At 34.0% G+C, this 20642-nt stretch overlaps 2 protein-coding genes across 2 annotated transcripts; both read right to left on the bottom strand.

Annotated features, from left to right (window-relative positions):
• Nucleotides 1-1067: 1067 nt before the first annotated feature.
• On the bottom strand, nt 1068-2299 carry LOC131655753 (EPIDERMAL PATTERNING FACTOR-like protein 1). Its single transcript, XM_058925561.1, has 2 exons — nt 1688-2299; nt 1068-1514 (listed from the first exon to the last, which is right to left on the bottom strand). The coding sequence occupies exons 1-2, from the start codon at nt 1829-1831 to the stop codon at nt 1257-1259; spliced, it is 402 nt and encodes a 133-aa protein (XP_058781544.1). The 5' UTR covers nt 1832-2299; the 3' UTR covers nt 1068-1256.
• A 9875-nt stretch (nt 2300-12174) lies between these two features.
• LOC131661457 (uncharacterized) lies at nt 12175-18060 on the bottom strand. Its single transcript, XM_058931004.1, has 14 exons — nt 17764-18060; nt 17618-17678; nt 17065-17207; nt 16133-16234; nt 15123-15173; nt 14948-15039; nt 14775-14856; nt 14600-14692; nt 14415-14479; nt 14117-14129; nt 13954-14034; nt 13559-13667; nt 13350-13482; nt 12175-12841 (listed from the first exon to the last, which is right to left on the bottom strand). The coding sequence occupies exons 1-13, from the start codon at nt 17953-17955 to the stop codon at nt 13382-13384; spliced, it is 1185 nt and encodes a 394-aa protein (XP_058786987.1). The 5' UTR covers nt 17956-18060; the 3' UTR covers nt 12175-12841; nt 13350-13381.
• Between the last annotated feature and the right edge of the window lie 2582 nt (nt 18061-20642).

Here is a 20642-nt window from a genome sequence, read left to right on the forward strand (position 1 = left end):
TCCCAACACAAGAATTGTTAGCATCTAGTAGAATTCTAACCCAGAACCTTGAGAGGAGCACACTCTCAAAGATTGTTTGCATCAAAGTTAAGTAACTTTACTATCCAATAAAATTTGTGTTCTAACCCAACTAAGAGATGTCACGCTTTACCATAACCAAATTTATATGAAGACAAACCAATATGAGTTTTGATAGTTGTCCTATATTCCTACAATGCATCATTGAGTTTTTTTTAATCAATCCTTCCTTGAAGTAGTACCAGTCCTTGTATTTTTGTTTTTTCAAAAAGTTGTTGATTCCTTAACTCAACTAGCAAGTGCCAATTGAGCTACCTCATCCACCCCCTTTCAAGTATTTGATTCAATTGTCTATTTAACACTTTCACTTTCTCACTTGTTTGAGGATGGTAAGGAGGGACAACCTTATCCTTAACATTGTATTTGGTCAAGAGATTATCCAAATACTTGTTATAAAATGTTTCACTCTATTGCTACTCAAAACATTATGGACTCTAAACTTAGGAAATATGCTCTTGTTCAAGAAATTTACCATGGTGTGGGCATCAATCCAATTGGTGACATACTCCCTCCGATTTCATTCCATATATAAGGAAGAAAAAAAACAATCGACTTAAATATAAACACAAATCTTTTATAAATATTACATTTAATGTTACTATTCTAAATCTACCCTTACTTTTTTAATATTTCAATGTCTTTAAACAATTTAATGCATTGTTTGGATTATTATGTTGGAGAATCTTTAAAAAAATATTCATAAAATACAATTTAAATATGTTAGATACATTAAATGGTCCGGTCCAAGTTTTCAGATAGAAACAAACAAACAAACAATTATTATTGATCTGTAAAAGTTTTTCACACTTATATGTAAGTGGTGGTCCATGAAAACTTCGACATGCGAACCAAGCAAATATCCATGAAGATGATGAGTTCAACATCATGACAGACCAGAAAAAATAATCATATCACCAGAAAATTTCCCATCAAAATTCATAAACTATCAAATTAATATTTTCTAATAACACTTCATGAAAGAGATAATATTTCAGGTCCGTAACAAACTTTGTACAAATTCTATCAAACTCCAATGTATACAACCAATATACTGACGCAATAATTTAGTCCAATAAATTAAAAATAAACAAAATCAAAAGAAGAAAAAAAAAAGGAAGATTTTCAATTTTACAATAGTATTTTCCAATCATGAAATCAAAGATAAGCAAGCAGTTCTTCTAAGGATTGAAAAAGTGGCCACCACAATGGCACTTCCAACTCAATGGCTTGTAATTTGAGTACCTGTTATTACCACTATCTTGTAGAAAGAATCCACCTTCCATAGCAGGACTTGAAGCAGCACTATGAGTATGGCCTGGTTGAGCATGTTCATGGCTTGGAACTTGCACTGCCATGCATGGATGACATTGGTTACACTTGTTGTGACATGTAGGTGGAGCTGAACCTAATCTGTTTTTCTCCTCAAATAATAACCCCTGCACACATAATATATCTTGTGAGTTTGACGAAATCACAATTACTCTTGTAACATATATAATATCTGATAGTTTTGGCAGAATATCAGAACGTCACCGCAATATTGACAGAAATTAAAGTATCGCGGTGACAGATTACTGATATTCTGCCAAAAACATGTAGAAGAGCGTACCCTTGGAGGAATTGCAGATTGTGATTGGTAGAAGCAAGAAACTGGAAGAAGCAGAAGGTGAAGTAAAAATAGGATAGTGGTTGAGTTTTGATATGAAATAAGTGAAGCCATGGAAGCATATATCATGTCAGTTGTTGAAGTCATTCCCCATCTAACTCAAAAAAAATAAGTTGGAAAATTAAATGCAACTTAACTAAGATATATTCCTCATGCCAGTTGTAATGTGACAAAAATTTCAAAAGAATTATACAGATAATAAATAAATAAATAAATAAATAAATAAATAAAAGAAGTCAAAATTGAATAAATTTTTTGTTCTTGTTGTCAAAGTAGACCAAGAATGAAAAGTTTGTCATTATTTCTAGTTCTGAGTAATGAATGGTTTTATTTTTTCTAGTTATGGAGGGATAATGGTGGAGAGAGAGAAGGAGAGAGAGTGCAGAGTGTTGGCAGAAAAGTGAAAGGAACGATTCAATAAAGGTAAACAAATAGGGAGAATCCAAAGCAGTATGAAGGACTCTTTGGTTGCATTAGTAGTTTGAGAGTGAAAGGATTATTTGTATGTATGAGTTGGGGTAAATAAAATGCAACATCACTAAATGACAAGATGTTGTTAAAACTAGAATTTATTGGAGGTGATTGTTCAAACAATGTCCTAAAATGCGGTATTTTATAGGAAACATGTTTCTAGTAATATTTTTTATTGAAAATATAATTTATTGGGAAAATTATTCTTCACCTCCCATATATTCTTGAAACTCCCAAAATTTTAATAATGTTCATTTTCAACAAATCATTTTCGACACATTTGTTTTCGAATTTTCAAATCTTATTTAAATTTGATTTTAAAATTTTCTCAAACTCTTCAAAATCTTAATATTTTATTCAAAAATTATATTTTGTCGTACAATCAATATGTGCTTAATACACACAATGATAAATACGATGGTAAAAATATGGTCACAGGCTAGCCATTTTGAGTACTACTACCTCTGATTTTATTTATAAGAAAAAATTTGTTTTTTAGATTTATTGAATAATAAATAAATTTGAACTGTATCATGGACTAGATACATTCATTATTCAATGAATTTAAAAAGTCAATTTTCTCTTATTAATAGCACAAGATGAAATAACAAATACCTTTGAGTGGGTGTATCTTAGCCATTTTGAGTACTAATATCTTAGAGGGAGGGAGGGAGGGAGGGAGAGAGAGAGAGAGAGAGAGAGAGAGAGAGAGAGAGAGAGAGAGAGAGAGAGAGAGAGAGAGAGAGAGAGAGAGAGAGAGAGAGAGAGAGAGAGAGAGAGAGAGAGAGAGAGAGAGAGAGAGAGAGAGAGAGAGAGAGAGAGAGAGAGAGAGAGAGAGAGAGAGAGAGATTTGACATGGGATCGAAATTGAGATCCTGCGAGATTGAGATATGATATGAGTTTGGTGGGGAAGAAACTACATATAAACTTGTGCTTGATACGGCTATGGTAGGTCATATTAGACGAATGACGTCTATCCTAAATAATTCTATGACATTTGAGATTTGTTTCGGCGAAAAGAGATGAACACTTTTATCGTGTCATGTACAATTTTTGTCTATAAAATATTAAAAATCATAATCAAATCAACATATAGCAAAACTAAGTTGTTTACAATCATTTCAAAAAAATCTCTTTTAGATGATAATATCATGGCTTCAAAGCGTCCGTTTGATTGTGTAAAATTTGTTATTGTAATTAATATATGTAAATATATAATCTATATGACATTATTAATTAATTATCATGTGCATAATATTAATGAAAAATATATTTACAAATAAATACTAAATACCGCAAGAAATTTGCAAAAGTTGCAAAGGGTTCCAAGAGAACATATATCATTAAAATGGAAATATAAAAATGTGGTGATAGTATCATATTTGTCAAACAATTGGTAATATTTTTGTTATTCAGTCTATCCTTAAGAAAAAAAGAATTAGTTTTTTTAAAATTATATATATTATACTATATATATTGTTAGTTATAACCAAACATTTGAATGTGATTTAAACCAAAAGAGACAAAAATGACTCTAAAAAAAGAAGTGCATTTAACAATTATGAGAGTTGTGTATGTGATTATGGTTGCTGATGCAAAGGGTAGTACAAAACTGGTGTAGAAAATGAATTATGAAATGCTGTCTTGTTTGTTTATTAGCCTAAAAACAAGATTCATCCAACAAAGCTATATTTATGGAAAAGTTTAACAACTACTTTATGCAGAGAGTGATACATGCCGACAAGTATTTATTACTTCATATATGGAACTCCTGCAGATCATCTAATACTCTCATGTGAGATTGTACTTAATATCATGTGATCTGTTAGTACATGTCATAACGATTATTGCCTTTCTTTATGCATAGAGACAAATAACTGATTTTTGAGGTTTAGTGTTTTTAAGAATCATTATTTACTGTTCGGGTCTACAGAATCTTGCAAGATGAAATTTGAAGTTTGTATTTTTAGGCATGAGAATGAAAAACTTTGTTGATTGAAATTGGCAAACATTTGAATTTAAAACTAGGTGAGTGCCCTCTTACTTGAAAAAATGTTAAACAGAGTAAAAAACTATCAAATTCAAATGGAGTTACTCAATTTTATTATTTTTTAAGAGAATTTATTGGCTTAATTACACTTTTGGTCCCCCTATTTTCGACTTTTTGAAGTATTAGTCCCTCCATTTTAAAATCCAAGTTTTTAGTCCCTAAACTTTGCTCCACTTGGGATTTTCAAGGTCCCCCTCCACTTGGCTGCTTCATTAATGACGTGGCATACACAATACACTGCCAGGTCACATTTTTTTCCTTTTTTTTTTCTGAAATCTATTTTTTAATTATAGATAATTTTTTTTGTTTATTTAAAAAACATTTATTTGTTTTATTGTTTAATTTCCCATTAATTAAAATAGGAATTGGGAAATTAAATAAAATAGGGTTTGGAGTTGTTGCACGTTCTTCTTCTCCTTCTAGTATTCTAACGGCGCAACTTCCTTCTCCATCTCTGGCGAGCTTTTCTCGTCTCTCTCCGGCGAGCCTTCTCATCTTCTCTTTCGTTCTCATCTCTATTCCTCATCTCGATTCCTCTCTCAATTTCTCTGCTCCATCTCCGATTCAACAATGTTTTTCAGATTTGACTTCTTCTTTGCGATTTCGATTCCACTGTTGTGTTTGTTGAAACCGTGATGTTGTTCTGTTGTAGATTATTGAATTTATTCTGAAGCAGAGAGCGAAAATTGTTGTGGTTGCGTGATGCATTTCGAATCCGCGAAGTTGTTACGAGGGTGAAATATGATGTTACGATTCGATTGATGCAGGGAGTTGTGTTTGTTGATTATGTATGTTGAAGGCTGAAAGAAGGTGATGGTGAGAAATCATGGAATCGGTTTGAGTAAGCTGAAGGTGTTTATTTGTTGTGAATCAGTGTTACGTTGAAGAAGATTGTGAAGGATTGAATTTGTATTGTTGTGATGAAGTTTGTTTATATGTTGGGTTTTGAGTGAAGTTGAAGGATTATTGAGTTTTGTTTTGAGGGAAGCCGAGAGTTTGGTGAGAATAGTGAAGGGATGCATTGGATAAATATGAACAATGGTGAGGTGTGGTGATGTGTTGTGGAAACGGACACGTGAATAGATCGAGCTCGGTGTTGAAGCAGAATTGCAGGTTTCCGGTGGTATGAGGTTGTGTTTGTAAATTGCAGGTTTTTGTTGTGTTTGTAAATTGTAGATCGGTGAGTTGAGACAAGATTTGGTGAAGAAGATGAATGGATGAATGAGTTTGAAGGGTTTAATTAATGGGAAATTAAACAATAAAACAAATAAATATTTTTTAAATAAACAAAAAAATCATCCATAATTTAAAAATAGATTTCAGGAAAAAATGGAAAAAATGTGACCTGGCAGTGTATTGTGTATGCCACGTCATTAATGAAGCACCCAAGTGGAGGGGGACCTTGAAAATCCCAAGTGGAGCAAAGTTTAGGGACTAAAAACCTGGCTTTTAAAATGGAGGGACTAATACTTCAAAAAGTCGAAAATAGGAAGACCAAAAGTGTAATTAAGCCGAATTTATTTATCCACCTCCCTATTTTCTTGGTGATTCTCAGCAAAATTCCGTAATTGCCCCTTTATTTCGGAAATGCATTTCGAAATCACCTTTTTTTTACGTAAAAAAAAATTTCGAAAAAGCATTTCCGAAAACAATATTTCGGAAATGCATTTCCGAAATAATGCGCGTTTTTGCTGTTTAGTGCAAGCTTTTAGGTTTTCTGCAAAATTGGTGTCGCAGGTGTTTTCGGAAGTGCATCTTCGAAAACACCTCCTTGACCAGTTTCGGAAATGCACTTTCGAAGTTGACCCAAATGTTTTTTTTTTTAATTTTGTTGATTGTTTAGCCTTCTAACCTGTTCGCTTATGGATTTCAATTGTTTCAGGAAAATGGCAGGCAACCCAGCTTGAATTAGACAGGAGAGAGAGACAAAGACAGCGTCGGCTAGACGCGAGCGGGCGACGCAGCTTGCATCGACGCGGGGACGGGGTGGAGTACGAGCACCCGTCCAGATAGATGAGCCTGGTTCCTCGTCTGGATCGAGGAGTCGGCTGGCTCGGGTATCTTCTTTCCGACAGGAGGAGGTACGGGAGGAGGAGGAAGTGAGATACCAGGAGGCGGAGGAGGAGATACCTAATGCTGATCCCCCATACGGGGAGGAGGAGGAGGAGGAAGGCTATCCGGGAGGGCCTAGGGACACATCCGTGCTGATTTCCTACCACGAGCACGTCGCTCGATGTGTCTGGGAAGGAGAGGTATTTTTTATAATTTATCCGACTTTATTATTTAACTGTTTTTTATTTAGCTTTTTATTCCACATTTTCTTAACGGTCTAATTAACAATGTTTTTTGTTTTTGTTGTAACAGGAAAGGCCGACTTTAAAAATGGTGAACCACGCGCGAAATATTTTTGGTCTCTTTAAACCAGAGGCGCAGTGGTTTAATGATGCGGTGACTGCTTTCGGACTAGGTGGGTTGTGCATGACCGGGTATACCACCATCAGCCACGACATGCAGGGGGCTTTTGTGGAGCGGTGGCATAGGGAGACGTCTTCTTTCCACTTACCGGTTGGGGAGATGACGATCACCTTGCACGATGTGCATTGTCTTCTCCACTTGCCGATTAGGGGGATGCTGCTGAACCATTCACGGATCCAGAGGGTCGATTCGATCGAGTGGATGGGGATCTATCTGGGTATGGACCCCTATATGGCTGATTATGAGTGACGGACGACAAATGGGCCTCATATCCGGTTCTCCACATTGAGCGATAAGTATGAGCACCACTTGGTGGCGGCGGCCGATTCCGAGGAGGCGGGTAACGACCTATTTATGGAGTATCACCGTGCCTGCGCTCTTCGGTGTTGGTTTATGTTTTTGGTAGGCACTGCACTCTTTGTGGACAAGAGTGCAAAATATGTCGACGTGACTACCTTCGTTACTTCATGGACGTGACTACCATTCACCAGTGGAACTAGGGGTCAGCTATTCTGGTATACATATACCAGAAGTTGAATGAAGCCTCCAACTGAAGGACCAGGCAGATGACCGGATCCGTCACACTCCTGACGGTACGTTTAATTTTAATTACATTTATTTATGGTTCGTATTTGTTTTTAATACATTATCGTGTTTGTGTTTCAGGGATGAATCATCTCCTACTTCCCCCGCATCCACGGCTTCGCCATTGACCCTGCGTACGATGACGCCATACCCAGGGCCGCCCGATACGTTCTCCAAAGAGGGCTCAATGCAGTGGGACCATATCGCGGGTACCTCGATCGCACAACTCACGATGACATTCGTAGGAGGCCATTCAGTGGCTACACTACTGTTGTCCCCTTTGACCGCATCGCGTTATACTCTGGTTGGTTGGCATGCGGGACCAACACCATGGTGAGGTATCTCCCTGAGCGGTGCATGTGGCAGTTTGGACATGTGCAGATGATACCGAGGTCGCCGTTTGAGGCTGCTCCTGACACAGTTACCCGAGTGGAGCTCACTGCCATATTTGAGGACTGGGAGCATCATTTGGTCCCAAAGGAGTATCGTCGCATGCAGGCCACCCAGGGGTGGCATTGTGTAGAGGGGTACGTCACATGGTTCTAACGGGTGTCACATCCTCTGATGACACCCGACGCTCCCGGCACTCCTAGGCCAACATACGAGGAGATCCTGGAGAACCAGCAGGCCGAGGATGACCATGCCATTGATCTTCTGCCGATATGCCAGCGGATAGAGATGCTTGGGCGAGACGCGTTGGAGCGAAGTATCATTGATCAGGGCGGTCCAGAGGCAGTCGTCGTGGTGGAGAGGATGGTCGGTGATGCGGGCGGTGTGGCGGCATATAGGAGGCAGAGGAGGTCCTAGGGAGTTAGGGTTAGGCACACAGTAGGGGTTCTAGATTATTTTTCTTGGATTTTATTGTATTCTGGTTGTATTTCTTGACATTCACGTACATTTTCGCACATTATTACTATTTTATTCGGCTTGCATATATTATTCGGCTTGTATTTATTATATTAGTATTTTATGTTGATATGTCGTTTATTTTACTCGGCGTTTTCGTTTAATTAAAAATACGGGACTATTAAGAAAAACATAAAAAAAAAACACAATTTGTGCATATTTCGGAAGTGCACTTCCGAAAATCCCCGAAAATGTGAAAAAGGTGTTTTCGGAAGTGCATCTCCGAAAACACCCCCCATTTGGAATTTTTGGAAGTGCATTTCCGAAGTCTGGAAAAATCTTAAAAAAAAAAAACACTTCGGAGATACATCTCTGAAGCAGGGGCAACTTGGAAATTTCGCTGGGGGTCACCCCATAGGAGGGTCAATAAAGAAATTTCCTTTTTTAAATCTATTAAAATTTATAAAAGGGAGAGAGTGTTAATTAAACTCATTCAAAGCTCATGGAAATTAGACAATTTGACACAAGGCCATGTTTTGAGAAAATATTGTGTGAATTAAAGAAACGAAAAATATTGTGAAAGGGGGAAGAGCAAGCTGAATATGAGGTGATGCGTACCTTTAATAGGGAAAATCATGCACTACTTGCATAATTAGGCGAGCAAAACTGGATTATGTAGGTCACATTGTTTTGATGCGGTCGTGCGCTCAAAAAGTGTTTGAGTGACCCGAGTATTGTTAAAATATTATAGTAGCTTATAAGTTACTAAGAAAACTCTCACACACTCACTAAATGTTTTTTAGGACCCTCTCTCTTTGATAAAATCACCAATAACTAATTGATTGCAAGTCCAAATAATTAATTATGAGTGAAAAATATATTGAATAATCGATTATCCAATAAACCTAGTCGATTATCTCAATTATAACACCTCATAATCAATTAATAGAATTGATAGTCGACTAGTAACTGAGCAATTTGAAAACTTTTCATTTTTGCACAACATAAAAGATTATACCTATGGCATAATAGATTATGAACGTTAACTAATTCATGGATCATTTTCCTTTTTAAACTACATTTCTCCTATATAAGGAGAACGCCTCTTCACTGTTTCTCACACCGAAATTTGATTTTAAATCATTCTCTCCCATTTTAACACCTCTCTCTCTTTTTTATTCCTTATTTCACTAAAAGTTGTCATAATGTCTTTTTGAGTGAAATACATTTCTAAGGTTTTAGTTGTACTGGAATTTAGCTATTTTATCAAGAATGTGATTCTCTTTAAGTTTTGTTGGGTTGGTTATTGAGTTTATCCTGATAAAACCTCTGTTTGATTTTTGAGATCAATCGGTAAAAATATCGTTCTTTGTACGTGAGCTTAGCCTGTGAAATGCTCCAATTTTGGTTTGAAGACCAGCCTTGTAAAATCTCTCAGTGCAATGTAATAAGGTTCGTGAGCATAACCTGGTAAAAGGCCAAAAGCCAACATATATTATTAGTGAATCTCTCAAGAAGTTTTTCTCGAGTAGAGGATTAGGCCAAGAGATCGGTTGAACCTCTATAAATCCTAGTGCAATCTCTCTTAAATATCTCTATTTACTTTCCATTTTTTACCTTCCTTTGTTTTCCTCTTATTCCATTTTTTCGTTGCTATCTCTATCTTTAACTATACTAACACAAATTATTGTTTTTAATAATTAATTTTAAAGTAATCATGAATTTTAAATACCACAATTCACCCTCATTTATTGTGTTTGGAGTCACTTGTTCAACAAGTGACATCATAGCCTAACTCGTTAAAGACTAATTGTTCCAAGTGGAAGAAAATGACTTATGGTGATTCACTAAATAAATACTCATCTTTTTATGAAGAAGGATATGATTTGTGGAAAGAGGAGATGAGAATCTTCATTGAGGGGATGAATCGTGGTATTTGGAAGATTGTAAAAGAAAATACATTTATTTCCACACATGAAGTTAATGGTGTTGTGGATAACAAAAACAATGAAGATGATTGAACCAAAGATGAGAAAGAAAATGTACAACGCAGTTTAAAAGCAAATATGATTCTCAAATATTAGGCTTATGTAGAGAGAAGAAAGTATTCAAAAACAGACAAAAAGATTCTAAAGAAGTACTTAGCAACAAAGAGATCGGAAAAATAAAAAAAAAAACAAAAAAAAACATAGCAAGTGTAAAGAACTTGAAATTCAACTAGAGTTATTTATAGAAAGACACCCATTAAGAATGAAAATAACAAGGTTATTGTTGGAGCGATCAAATTTGCATAAAATAATACTCTTTCCGTTTCTTTTTAAGTGCCGTCTTAGAGGAATTTTTTTGTTTCTATTTAACTGTCGTTTTATAGTTTAATGTTATAATTTGTCAATTATACTCTTACTTTCTCAATAAATTCCTTAATTAGTCATTAAAAAAAGAGAGTGATTATTGAATTTATTTAGAAAGAGAAAATAAATGAGGGCATAATAAAAAAAAACAACTCTAATAATCCACTATCTTGATTGAAGAACTTTTTGTTAAAATGACACTTAAAAAGAAACGGAAGGAGTAATATTTTTTCTATTAGTAATTCGAGACAAGGTGTACAATAGTTATTTTTCTCTTTTACATTGCAATGATAACCTTATTCACACACTAACAATTGTTATTTTACACCGCATCAACTTACAACTCAAGACCAGGTAAAAAAATAACCCGAGGACATTTGTTTACACTTGAAAATATATAACATGTTTATTGAAACCGACTAAGAGTCGAATCTAGGGTCAGCCAAGTTGCCCCTCAGCCAAAGAAAGATAGATGAGTACAACTACATTCAAATATGAGTTAATCAAATCATTCTCAAATCAACTAATCCACAAAGGGAAGAGAGTTGTTAGACTCGGTCAAAGCTTAATAGAATTGGACAGTTTAATATTTTATTTATGTTTCATTTTTTAATCTCCATTAAACAAAGTAATGATTAACATAGAGCAACATCATGAAAAGTATTGTGTGCATGGATTAGTATGAATAATTTATTGAGTAAAAAAGTCTATTTAGTAAGAATATATTATTGAATTCTTCAGAAGAGCTGATATTGCCCTATTATTTATTATAGTTGAGAAGTTACACAAAACAAGGTTGAAAGTATGTGGAACTATATTGGTTTCTCAGCTTCCATTTAGAGGTTAATTTGGGGATTCCTTGCTGAGATTCCACAGCTTTCAACTACAGCCAAAGCTGCTATTGCATTGTATTATTGACATTGCAGTGAGAAGCTAATCAGAGGGGATTGTGACACTCAGTGACCAGACGTGTAAGAATTCTTTTCACAAGAGGAGGAAAAAGATATATATGCCAAAATTGTATTGTATTTCCATGTTTGTGCCCTTATTGTATTGTGTCTCCTTTCTTCTCGGTTCTTGCACTCACCAAAACAAAATAGTGACAATCTTTATCAAAACAAAAGTAAAATAAGAGTATACATGTTTTTTTCTTTCATGGAATTTTTTGTTATTATTTTAAAATTGGAAGTCTAATTATTTACCATTGGAATTTCGAGCCAAAGACAAGGACAATCATGCACGTTCCTTTCTAACTAAAAATGAAAGTACTATGGGGTCACTCACACATTCTCGTCACATGCAATCCCCAATTCATATATAAAACCAAATTGAATACCTTTTTACCCAAAAGAATAAGCAAATTGAATATTGTAAAATCCTAATTAAATAAATGCATTCTAATTTATTTTTTTGGAATTTTTTTTATTCATATCCCACTTCTTAATTTTACCTCAAATTTTAGCCATGAATTGTTTACTTTGTTACGTAGTACAGACATGGACGAAATTGAGTACTCTCTTGTAATTTTACTTTTTTTTTATTCTACTTTAAATTTTTGTAATAAATAGAAATTAAGAAATGAGTTAGGTGTTAAATTAATTTTAATTAGATAACATTCAATCACGTTATTAGCCAACAAAGTGACTAATTTGGTAGATTGATGAATACTTTATGAACATTTATTCTTTGGTTATAGTTTGGCTACCGAATATGAGAGTTCTATGACTAATTGACTTGTAAAAAAAAAAAAAAATAGACCAATTGGTTGTTTATTCTATAATTTTATTAATATTTACAAGAACCAAATGAATGATATATAACTTCAACAATTTGATATAGTCAATCTCCTTCAAGCAAGTCGTAACAGCTAACATGAGTACAAATGAATGGAAGCAAAATGGCAGAGAAATGGCAGATTTTGGTTTTGTGCTATCTATCCCATGAAAGATTGGAACCAAAATTGAAAATCATTCTAATTGTTGACTTTCCTCTCGCACCATTTTTTATGCTAAAACAATTTAGATTAGCAAAATCATACCCTTACAAAGATAATTAGAACAACCAACTTCATTAGTACTTTGATTTCATAATTAAAATACAAAGATAGAGAACAAAACTGCTCTGGGAAAATCATCATCTCCCCGCCTAATAATAATGCAATCAGCCAGCAATGTATGTTTTGAAGTTGAACGGATATGGTGCTCGAAATTTATACAGTCCATTTTGCAAGAGTTCTTCAGCTACATGCAATGTTAATGCATCTTGTTCCTCTACAGGAAATTCCTAAGCAACTTGTTCCTCCATTAGGTTCCAACTGATCTGTTTCCAAGGGGCATTCATGCTTATTATGTTTAGGGTTCAGCTTGATACAGACTACATTATTCAGATTAATACTTTGATTTGCAGAATATTGTACTGGCAAAAATAGATTTCCCATGCAATTCTTAAATTTCCATATAAGTTGATAATTAATACTTTGGTATAAAAATTGCCATGAAAATCATAATTGAATCGAAAAAATTTCACTTTCATGCTTTCATTGGCCATTTCACGATTAATTTTTTTTTGAGAATGCTAAGCAACTCAATATAGAAATATTTGTCTTAAATACTGAGCATTCAACTTTTAAAAGTCAAAATATTGTTTTTTTTTTTCAATAATAAAACTCTACTTTTGAATTTTTTATCTTGTGCCCTTAGGACACAAGTTAGCAAGACCTATATCTGGGGCATCTAATTTAAACGCGTGCATCTAATTCAACTCTAGCTCTCTACCATCGGCATGGCCAAGACACTTGAAATGAAAACACTTGAATCGATATGATTACCTGTGAACCTCTGACACACATTAAGTTTATATTTAGGAAGTATGTGATTTCAAGTTTGATCTATACAATTCCTCATCTTGAATCACGGTTGGAATACACCACGTACCAAGAGGGTTGCCTGATACCTTCCCACCTGCAGAATTTGGTTGAGTAAAGTTTAGGGTCTAATTCATACTACTGGAACACCTTGACTGGATCAAGCAAATTACCTTCTTTAGTGGCTTCTGCACATCTTTTCTGATAGCTCAGAGAGAGCTTCGGATGCAGTAATTCCAGTAAACTGGTGTACTTGCTCTCAGCCTCAGTAATGCACTTCGCCTGTAATTGAAAATTTGGCCCATTTAATAATGGGAACTACCATGGAAAATCACCTGATATAGTAAAAGTGCTGGAAAATCGCCTAATATAATAAAATCACTTTCACTCGGTGATTTTAACAAAAGGTGGATATTGATCTCCCACTAATAAAAATAACCATGGTTCACTTGATACATTTGAAATTTTTACCAGAAAGATACAAGCTAACCAACAGATTTAGAGAATGCGGGATATTTATAAGCACGGGTGTAAATTAGATGCACCACTTGTAACCAGTTTGACATACCAACATAGCAGGGGCAGTTGAAGCTCCATATATTCTGATAAACATGCGTAAAACATTGAAATTATTTTCTAAAACATCATCCTGCAAGGCAGCTTTTGGTCAAATAAGATTCAGACAACATTTTGACTGCTGGTAGTTACAAAACTTCAATTATTGAACTCACCTCATAGTCGTACCTGCAAAATTTTCACAACCAAATATGTTGAATAAAATTTACAAAATTGAAACATGCTACAGTAATACTGAAATCTGTATGTGTTTGTTTAGTCACAGAAATGACACGTGAACAGTGAAGTAGCGACGGAAAAATTAAGTAAGAGTTTTGTTTTACCAGACAAAGAAATGATGTCTAAAAACTACATACAAAAAGGGTGATCTCAAACATTAATTCATACCCGGGTTTGATTTAATGTTTGAGATACCATGGTATTCAGCACCAACTGAAACAAAATAGTACTTACAGATCATCAGAAACTTCCACTAAGAACTCTGAAATTGAAAGAAACTCCATATGCAACTCCTCAGCCTTCAAAACAGATTTGTAAAAAAATAATTATCCTAATGACAATATTTAGATGATAATTTGTATGTCACATTATGCAGAAATTTATGTTGGCAGCATTTTTTTGCATAATATCTGTTGTACCTTAGCTCCTTGCAGTTGATAGAGAAGAAGATTAAGCACTCGATAATCAAACGACTTTAAATGAATAGCCTTCATCACATCATCAATAAGAATCTGAGTAGCAAACTAATTATTAGATTTAAAGCACTCTGTATATAGAATCTCTGAAGAGAACGAAAAAAGTACGTGAATATACCTCTTCTTCGTTTATCAGTGCATGACAGAGCTTTCTTTCAAGAGCCCAGTACTCTTCCCCTTGTTTAAGCTCTTCAGATATTCTAAGCTCAATAATAAAAAGAACAAAGAACCAAATTAAGCTCAATCTTACTTAATCCAAAGAAAAGTATGGCAATGAGTTCAGAATAACACCTTTCAGTCAAAAGACCCCTTTGCTCAAAAATAGTCACAAGTGGTCCAAATGGGTCGGTCGAGAAGCAAGAAAACAAATCTTGAGATGCTTTCTACATGCATATTAAAAATCATGTTAAAATTTATTACTTGAAAAATGAAGATTTAAATTGCCACTGTAAATGCAATCAATCACCTCATATTTCCTTTTTGGTGTTTGCAGCAAATTCTCATTCATTTTATCCAGCTGCATCATAACAGCCACAAATTTTAGCAGAAATAAGAGCTTTTGCATATTTTAAACTTACTGTAAAAACATATTTCAGGAAATTGTAGAGCAGTCAGTAACACTAAAACTATGAACCATTTTTTATTTTAAAAGATATGCTTTTGAGCGGAAAAATGGCCAACGTCACCCTCTTCTATCACCTAGATGCATCATTTAGTCAAGAATCTGGCCTCAACAAACTGTAAGGCCGAGTAATCACAGTCTGAATTACTGAAGCAAGTGCATAGAAATTTGAGTGTCTTGAAGGAAAGACAGTCATTGCAAGGCTGTAAATGGTAGTGATGTCCAGGAATTGTAATGGCTTTCACTTTAAAATATGAGGTGTGTGAGTGTGTGAGTCTTTGCGTTTATTAGTTCTAATTTCCCATGGAGGGTTACTTGGCCTTCGAATTTTCTGAAATGAGTTTTACGGTAAAATAATGTGTGGGTAAAGTGTGGTCAGTGCTCCACCACCACCTAGGGTAAACATCAAGCCCCGGAAAACATATATTTGAGAAGGGGTGCATGATGCATGCACATTGCACAAAACTATTTGGGGATGACAAGTAGTGTTATTTTAGCAGTTAGAATGATAGTCCTTAGACTGGGAAAGCTTAAGACAGTTACCGTTACTACTTTTCTATTCGAAGATATGCCTTGACTATTAGCATGTTAGCACTGCATATCCATCATTTCAATTGCTAAAACAATGATAGTCCTTATAAATGATGTCATATTAACTTATTAAGTGCATCTTTAAAAAGGTCAGTTAGTTTCAAAGCTTGCCTTGTCTTCCATTCCATCTAGCTTGAGATACTCTATCAATCTTTTCCTTCTAGGCACACATACAGTAGAACCATTTTAGGAGCCCAACACTTTTAACACAAATACTTGACTTAAGTAAAAGGGTTGTCGAATAATAACACCAATCTATGTACCTGATAAATATAGCTCTCAGTGAATGAAAGAATAGGTAAGTATTTGAAGACTGATTGCGGCCTGCTTACATCCAATCCATGAAACATAAAATATGATCTGCACTGGAAAAAAGTTCACATCAACATTGGTATCACAAAGCAAGTTTTGTGTAACTAGGCAATTGTATCAAGCCTTCTACCAAACTACTCTAGTTGTAAATTTTTGTAGAACGAAGCAAACAAGTCGCACTGTATTCATACTTTAATCAATATGGAAAATAAGGCTTCTTAGGATACCAATCAAGTTTGTTTATGAGCTTGAAGATTTCCACGCTGCGTTCTTTCTTTTGCATTTTTCTTTAACCGTTGACCAATCACCCTCACAATCATAGTTGTGGTAGTAAGTATTGGGTTGAAGGTGGTCAAGTAAATCCCCCTCCTCTATAGGGACGACTCTAGGATTCTAACCTCTACATTTGCAAGTAAAATTTGATTGGGATCATAGCCAACATCCACTGCGACCAACCATTGTTGGGCTGCCACAGTGCAACTACTACTACTACTAGCATATTTTCCAAATTAATCACCGAGTAAAATGATTAAGGAGCAACAATAACAACCCAGCACTATCCCACTTTGTAGAGTTCAGTTAGATGAACCAAACTATGCCATAATGTTCTATCAAAAAGCATGGTTCTATCCAACTCATTAATCTCAAGATCTTTCTTAATAAGTTAATAATTTTCTAGGTCTTTCTCTATCTCTGACATAGTCTACAGGTCTTCTCGCTACATGTTCAAACTACCTAAGTCTAGTTTCCACCATTTTAAATGATTAACGAGTTGCAAGATTAAAAAAAAAATATAAGTATTCAGATAAAAAAAATACTAATGAGTATCATAGCAGTATACCATGAGCATATCAAAAAAATTACTCTTGGAATATATACTTACAAAATCTTCAAGGGTAGAATTTGCCTTTTGCATGGAATCCAGCCCGATCATGGCTATGTTTTTATTACAATTTTGCAACAAATTGTTTTCTTTCATCTGACTGCAACTTCGCAGTGAACTTCCAACAAGAATTGGTTCAAAACCTATGGACAGTGAAAAATTCAAGAAAATTCTTAAAATTTGAAACAAGCAACAAAACATAAGAATGAAAACTAGGAATAGTTTTAAATCAGGAATAGCTAACTATACATGCCAGGTGTTGGTATTGAGTGGAAGGAATACATACTACCGTAGGGAAGGAAAACCAATAGCTAATCGTTCTCTTCCTTCCGTTCCATTCCTTTCAGTTTCTATGATTTCCAAACACCACATCCATTTTAACATCCAAATATATATTTAAACCATTCTAATTGTTACCTTAAGTGCTTATAACTATTAGTCCCTTCCCTAAAATCCTACTTGCATATTGTTTTTCAATTTCATCTTTTGAGCACAAGCAAAACAATGAAAATCTTGAAATACTAAAGACATTCACAAGTACAGATGAAATTACCACTGTTCTCTTGTTCTGTGACAATGTGTTGATACGCATCCTCCACAAACGGAGATGAAAGCTGTAAACAAAACCTCGAATCGATTTTCAAACGCTATAACAAAAACAGGATGAAAATACAGTGAGGGCGTGGAGAAGTTACTAACCCTAGGTATAAGCTCAGAAATCAAGCAGCACTTGTCGGCGATGGCGAGTTCTCCGCATGGTTCTAACAAAAAGAGCATGAAATTAGCCAGGAAGCGGTTACAGTGGTGATCGGAGTTTGATACTGAAACGCCACGCGAGTCCATGAATTTAACCATCCTCTGCACTTTCTCCAGTTTCCGTAGCTCTTCCATTTTCGTTTTTTACCGTTCGTGATTTTTCTTAAACCAATTGAATGAAAAAAATAACACAACGATGATGCTACCTAAATGAGTGTTTTGTTTTGTCTTGTTGATTTGTGGCAGGGTCCTTTTGGATTGAATTTTTTTAACTAATCAAGTTTTTATTAATTAAAAAAATCACTTTTATTAGTGTTTATTTAAGATTAAAAGAAAATTGTTAAAAAAATATTTTTAATTTTAAAATTAAAATTTAATTTTGAATAATTTTTCTAAAATCTATTTTGTATTCTAATAACTTTTTTTTTTTTTAAAGATTTTATATAAATGATTTTTATAATATTATTACATGGAGTTGCACTGTCTATATCTCTTAAGGATTTACGTTTTGATTGATTGTCTTTTTGTTTTTTATTTTGTTTCTTTCAGTCTTGAGTCTCTTCACATGATTGCGTATTTTAGTATTGAGTTTTTAATTCATTTTTAAGCATACATAAATCAAAGTGTTTGGTTATTATTTGAGCAATATGCTTCTAAACAATTTGTAGAAATTTTGAATCAAGAGATAAATTGAGAATGGTTCAAGTCATGACAAGGTCGGATTCTCAAAACACTTCACATTTTGCAAAAAAAAATTAAAACCTATAAGTGTGATTTCAATCACACGTTTGCATGACTCGAATCATAATTACAAAATGTTCAAAAATTATATTGTTATGATTTGAATCATAACATCCATAACTCGAATCGTAGAGGTTTCATTTGAAGCACATATTGTCTGATTTGTATCAGACATAGTTTGCCTCTTTTGGAATTTGGTTATGTGATTTGAATCAGAGACTTTCATGACTCGAATCACATAACTTGAATCATAGAAAGCATAACTCGAATTACAAAGTTGATTTTTCGGTATTGACACAAATAACTTGATTTGTTGATTCGTCCTACACTCCTTTCTTATAACTCGGATCAAATAACTTTTTCTCTTATTTTCAAGGGTTTACAATTGTGGATGGGATTGACAAATCCAGTTGAAAAGAGGTTATTCCCTCTAGAATTACTTTGATGAAGTTGTGTGGTAGGTTATAGACAAAGTGGAAGTCCTTCTCAAGATATCGATAGGATTAGTAATGATCGCTGCAGAATAGAGACTTAGAGCAGAATTCTTGGAGTTGGAAGATTTAAGTTCATTTCGAGTAAAGACCTCGCAAGGATTCAGTCTTAGATACTGTGTATAAGTTAACAAGGTTACGGATCAAAGATTTTATATTTTTAGCATTATTCGAATTGTCATTGTACTAAACAATTATATAATATTTGTCAAAATTATAATAGAAGAATAACAAAACTTTCTCTATGTTGAGCTCGTGGTCATTTTTGCAATAGAGTGTGCACCCCAACGACATTAAAGGTTCATTTGAATTGAAAAGAATTTTGTGATTGCTACCTTAGCCTACAAAACACAAAGTATAATCTTTTAGGAAATTTACAACAGATGACATGATTGTTAGGCTCTAATTAAGGATATGACATGTACCATAAGACATATTCGTAAAAAAGGAAATCATTGTGTTAACAATATTGCCTTCATTAGATTGTCACTCAATATTGTCACTTGGTTGGGTCACCCCATCATCATTAGGCACCATCTAGCTGGAAACAAATTAAACTTATCTAATTTTTGTTTTTCTCAATTTTGTTGGCGTTGCTTCTTTTGATTCTCTTAGGCTATGTTTGGGAGTTTAGAGGGGAAGGGAGGGGAAGGCTTTGGAAAATAGGAGGAATTTGGTGAAAAAGATAAAAAGATTTTGGGTAGGAGGGTTTTAGAGGGTTTGAGTTTATTCGTAACACCAAAAACCCTATAAAATGGAGGAACTCAAAAGTTGTATTAATTGGGGTTTTGAAGGGCTTACATAAATTTTCCAAATATCTTTTAGGTTGTTATACTATTTTAAAAATTAAAAATTTAGTAATGATAATAACTCTTTTATCATTCTAAACAAATTCAATTTTTTAAAAAATGTCAAATATTTTCCTATGTTTTTTTTAAATTTTGTTTTTGGAAGTCTTCCCCTCCCCTCTTCTTCAAACTCCCAAACATAGCCCTAGGGACTGTTTGAGAGTTGATTTTTGGAGGGTTTTGGAGGAGAAGACTTTGGAGGGTTACGTCTATATCTTAAAATGTAGTTGATATTTTTTTTAAATTTAAAAAACAATATGATTTTATATGCTATTGTAGTATATTGTTTTTTAAACTTTTTTAAAATATCACATACATTTAAAGATATAAGTGCAACCCTCCAAAGTCTTTCCCTCCAAATACCAACTTCCAAACTACCCTTTAGTTGAGGTTTTGGTCTTGTCCCCTTTTCTATTTTGTAAATTTTCTTTTGTATTTTCTTAATACATGATGTTTGTTAAAAAAAAATATAATAAAATAAATTTTTGAAGATATTACATCAACTATTAAATTAAAACATAATATGAGATATATTTTTTATTGTCTTTTATCCTATTAACCAAATAGATAATTAAATTTTAAAGTATGATTACGAAAAACACGACTTTCCGCGGATATATCCTTTTAAGAAAAACATAAAATTTGTTATCCATGAATTTTGGTTGGATGCCAATATTTTTAGTAAAAATTAATTTAAAGTAGTAAAATAACAGAATAAAATTATGTATGTAAAATAATTTCT

This window comes from Vicia villosa, linkage group LG3 (genome assembly GCF_029867415.1).
Source record: "Vicia villosa cultivar HV-30 ecotype Madison, WI linkage group LG3, Vvil1.0, whole genome shotgun sequence".
Lineage (NCBI taxonomy): Eukaryota > Viridiplantae > Streptophyta > Magnoliopsida > Fabales > Fabaceae > Vicia > Vicia villosa.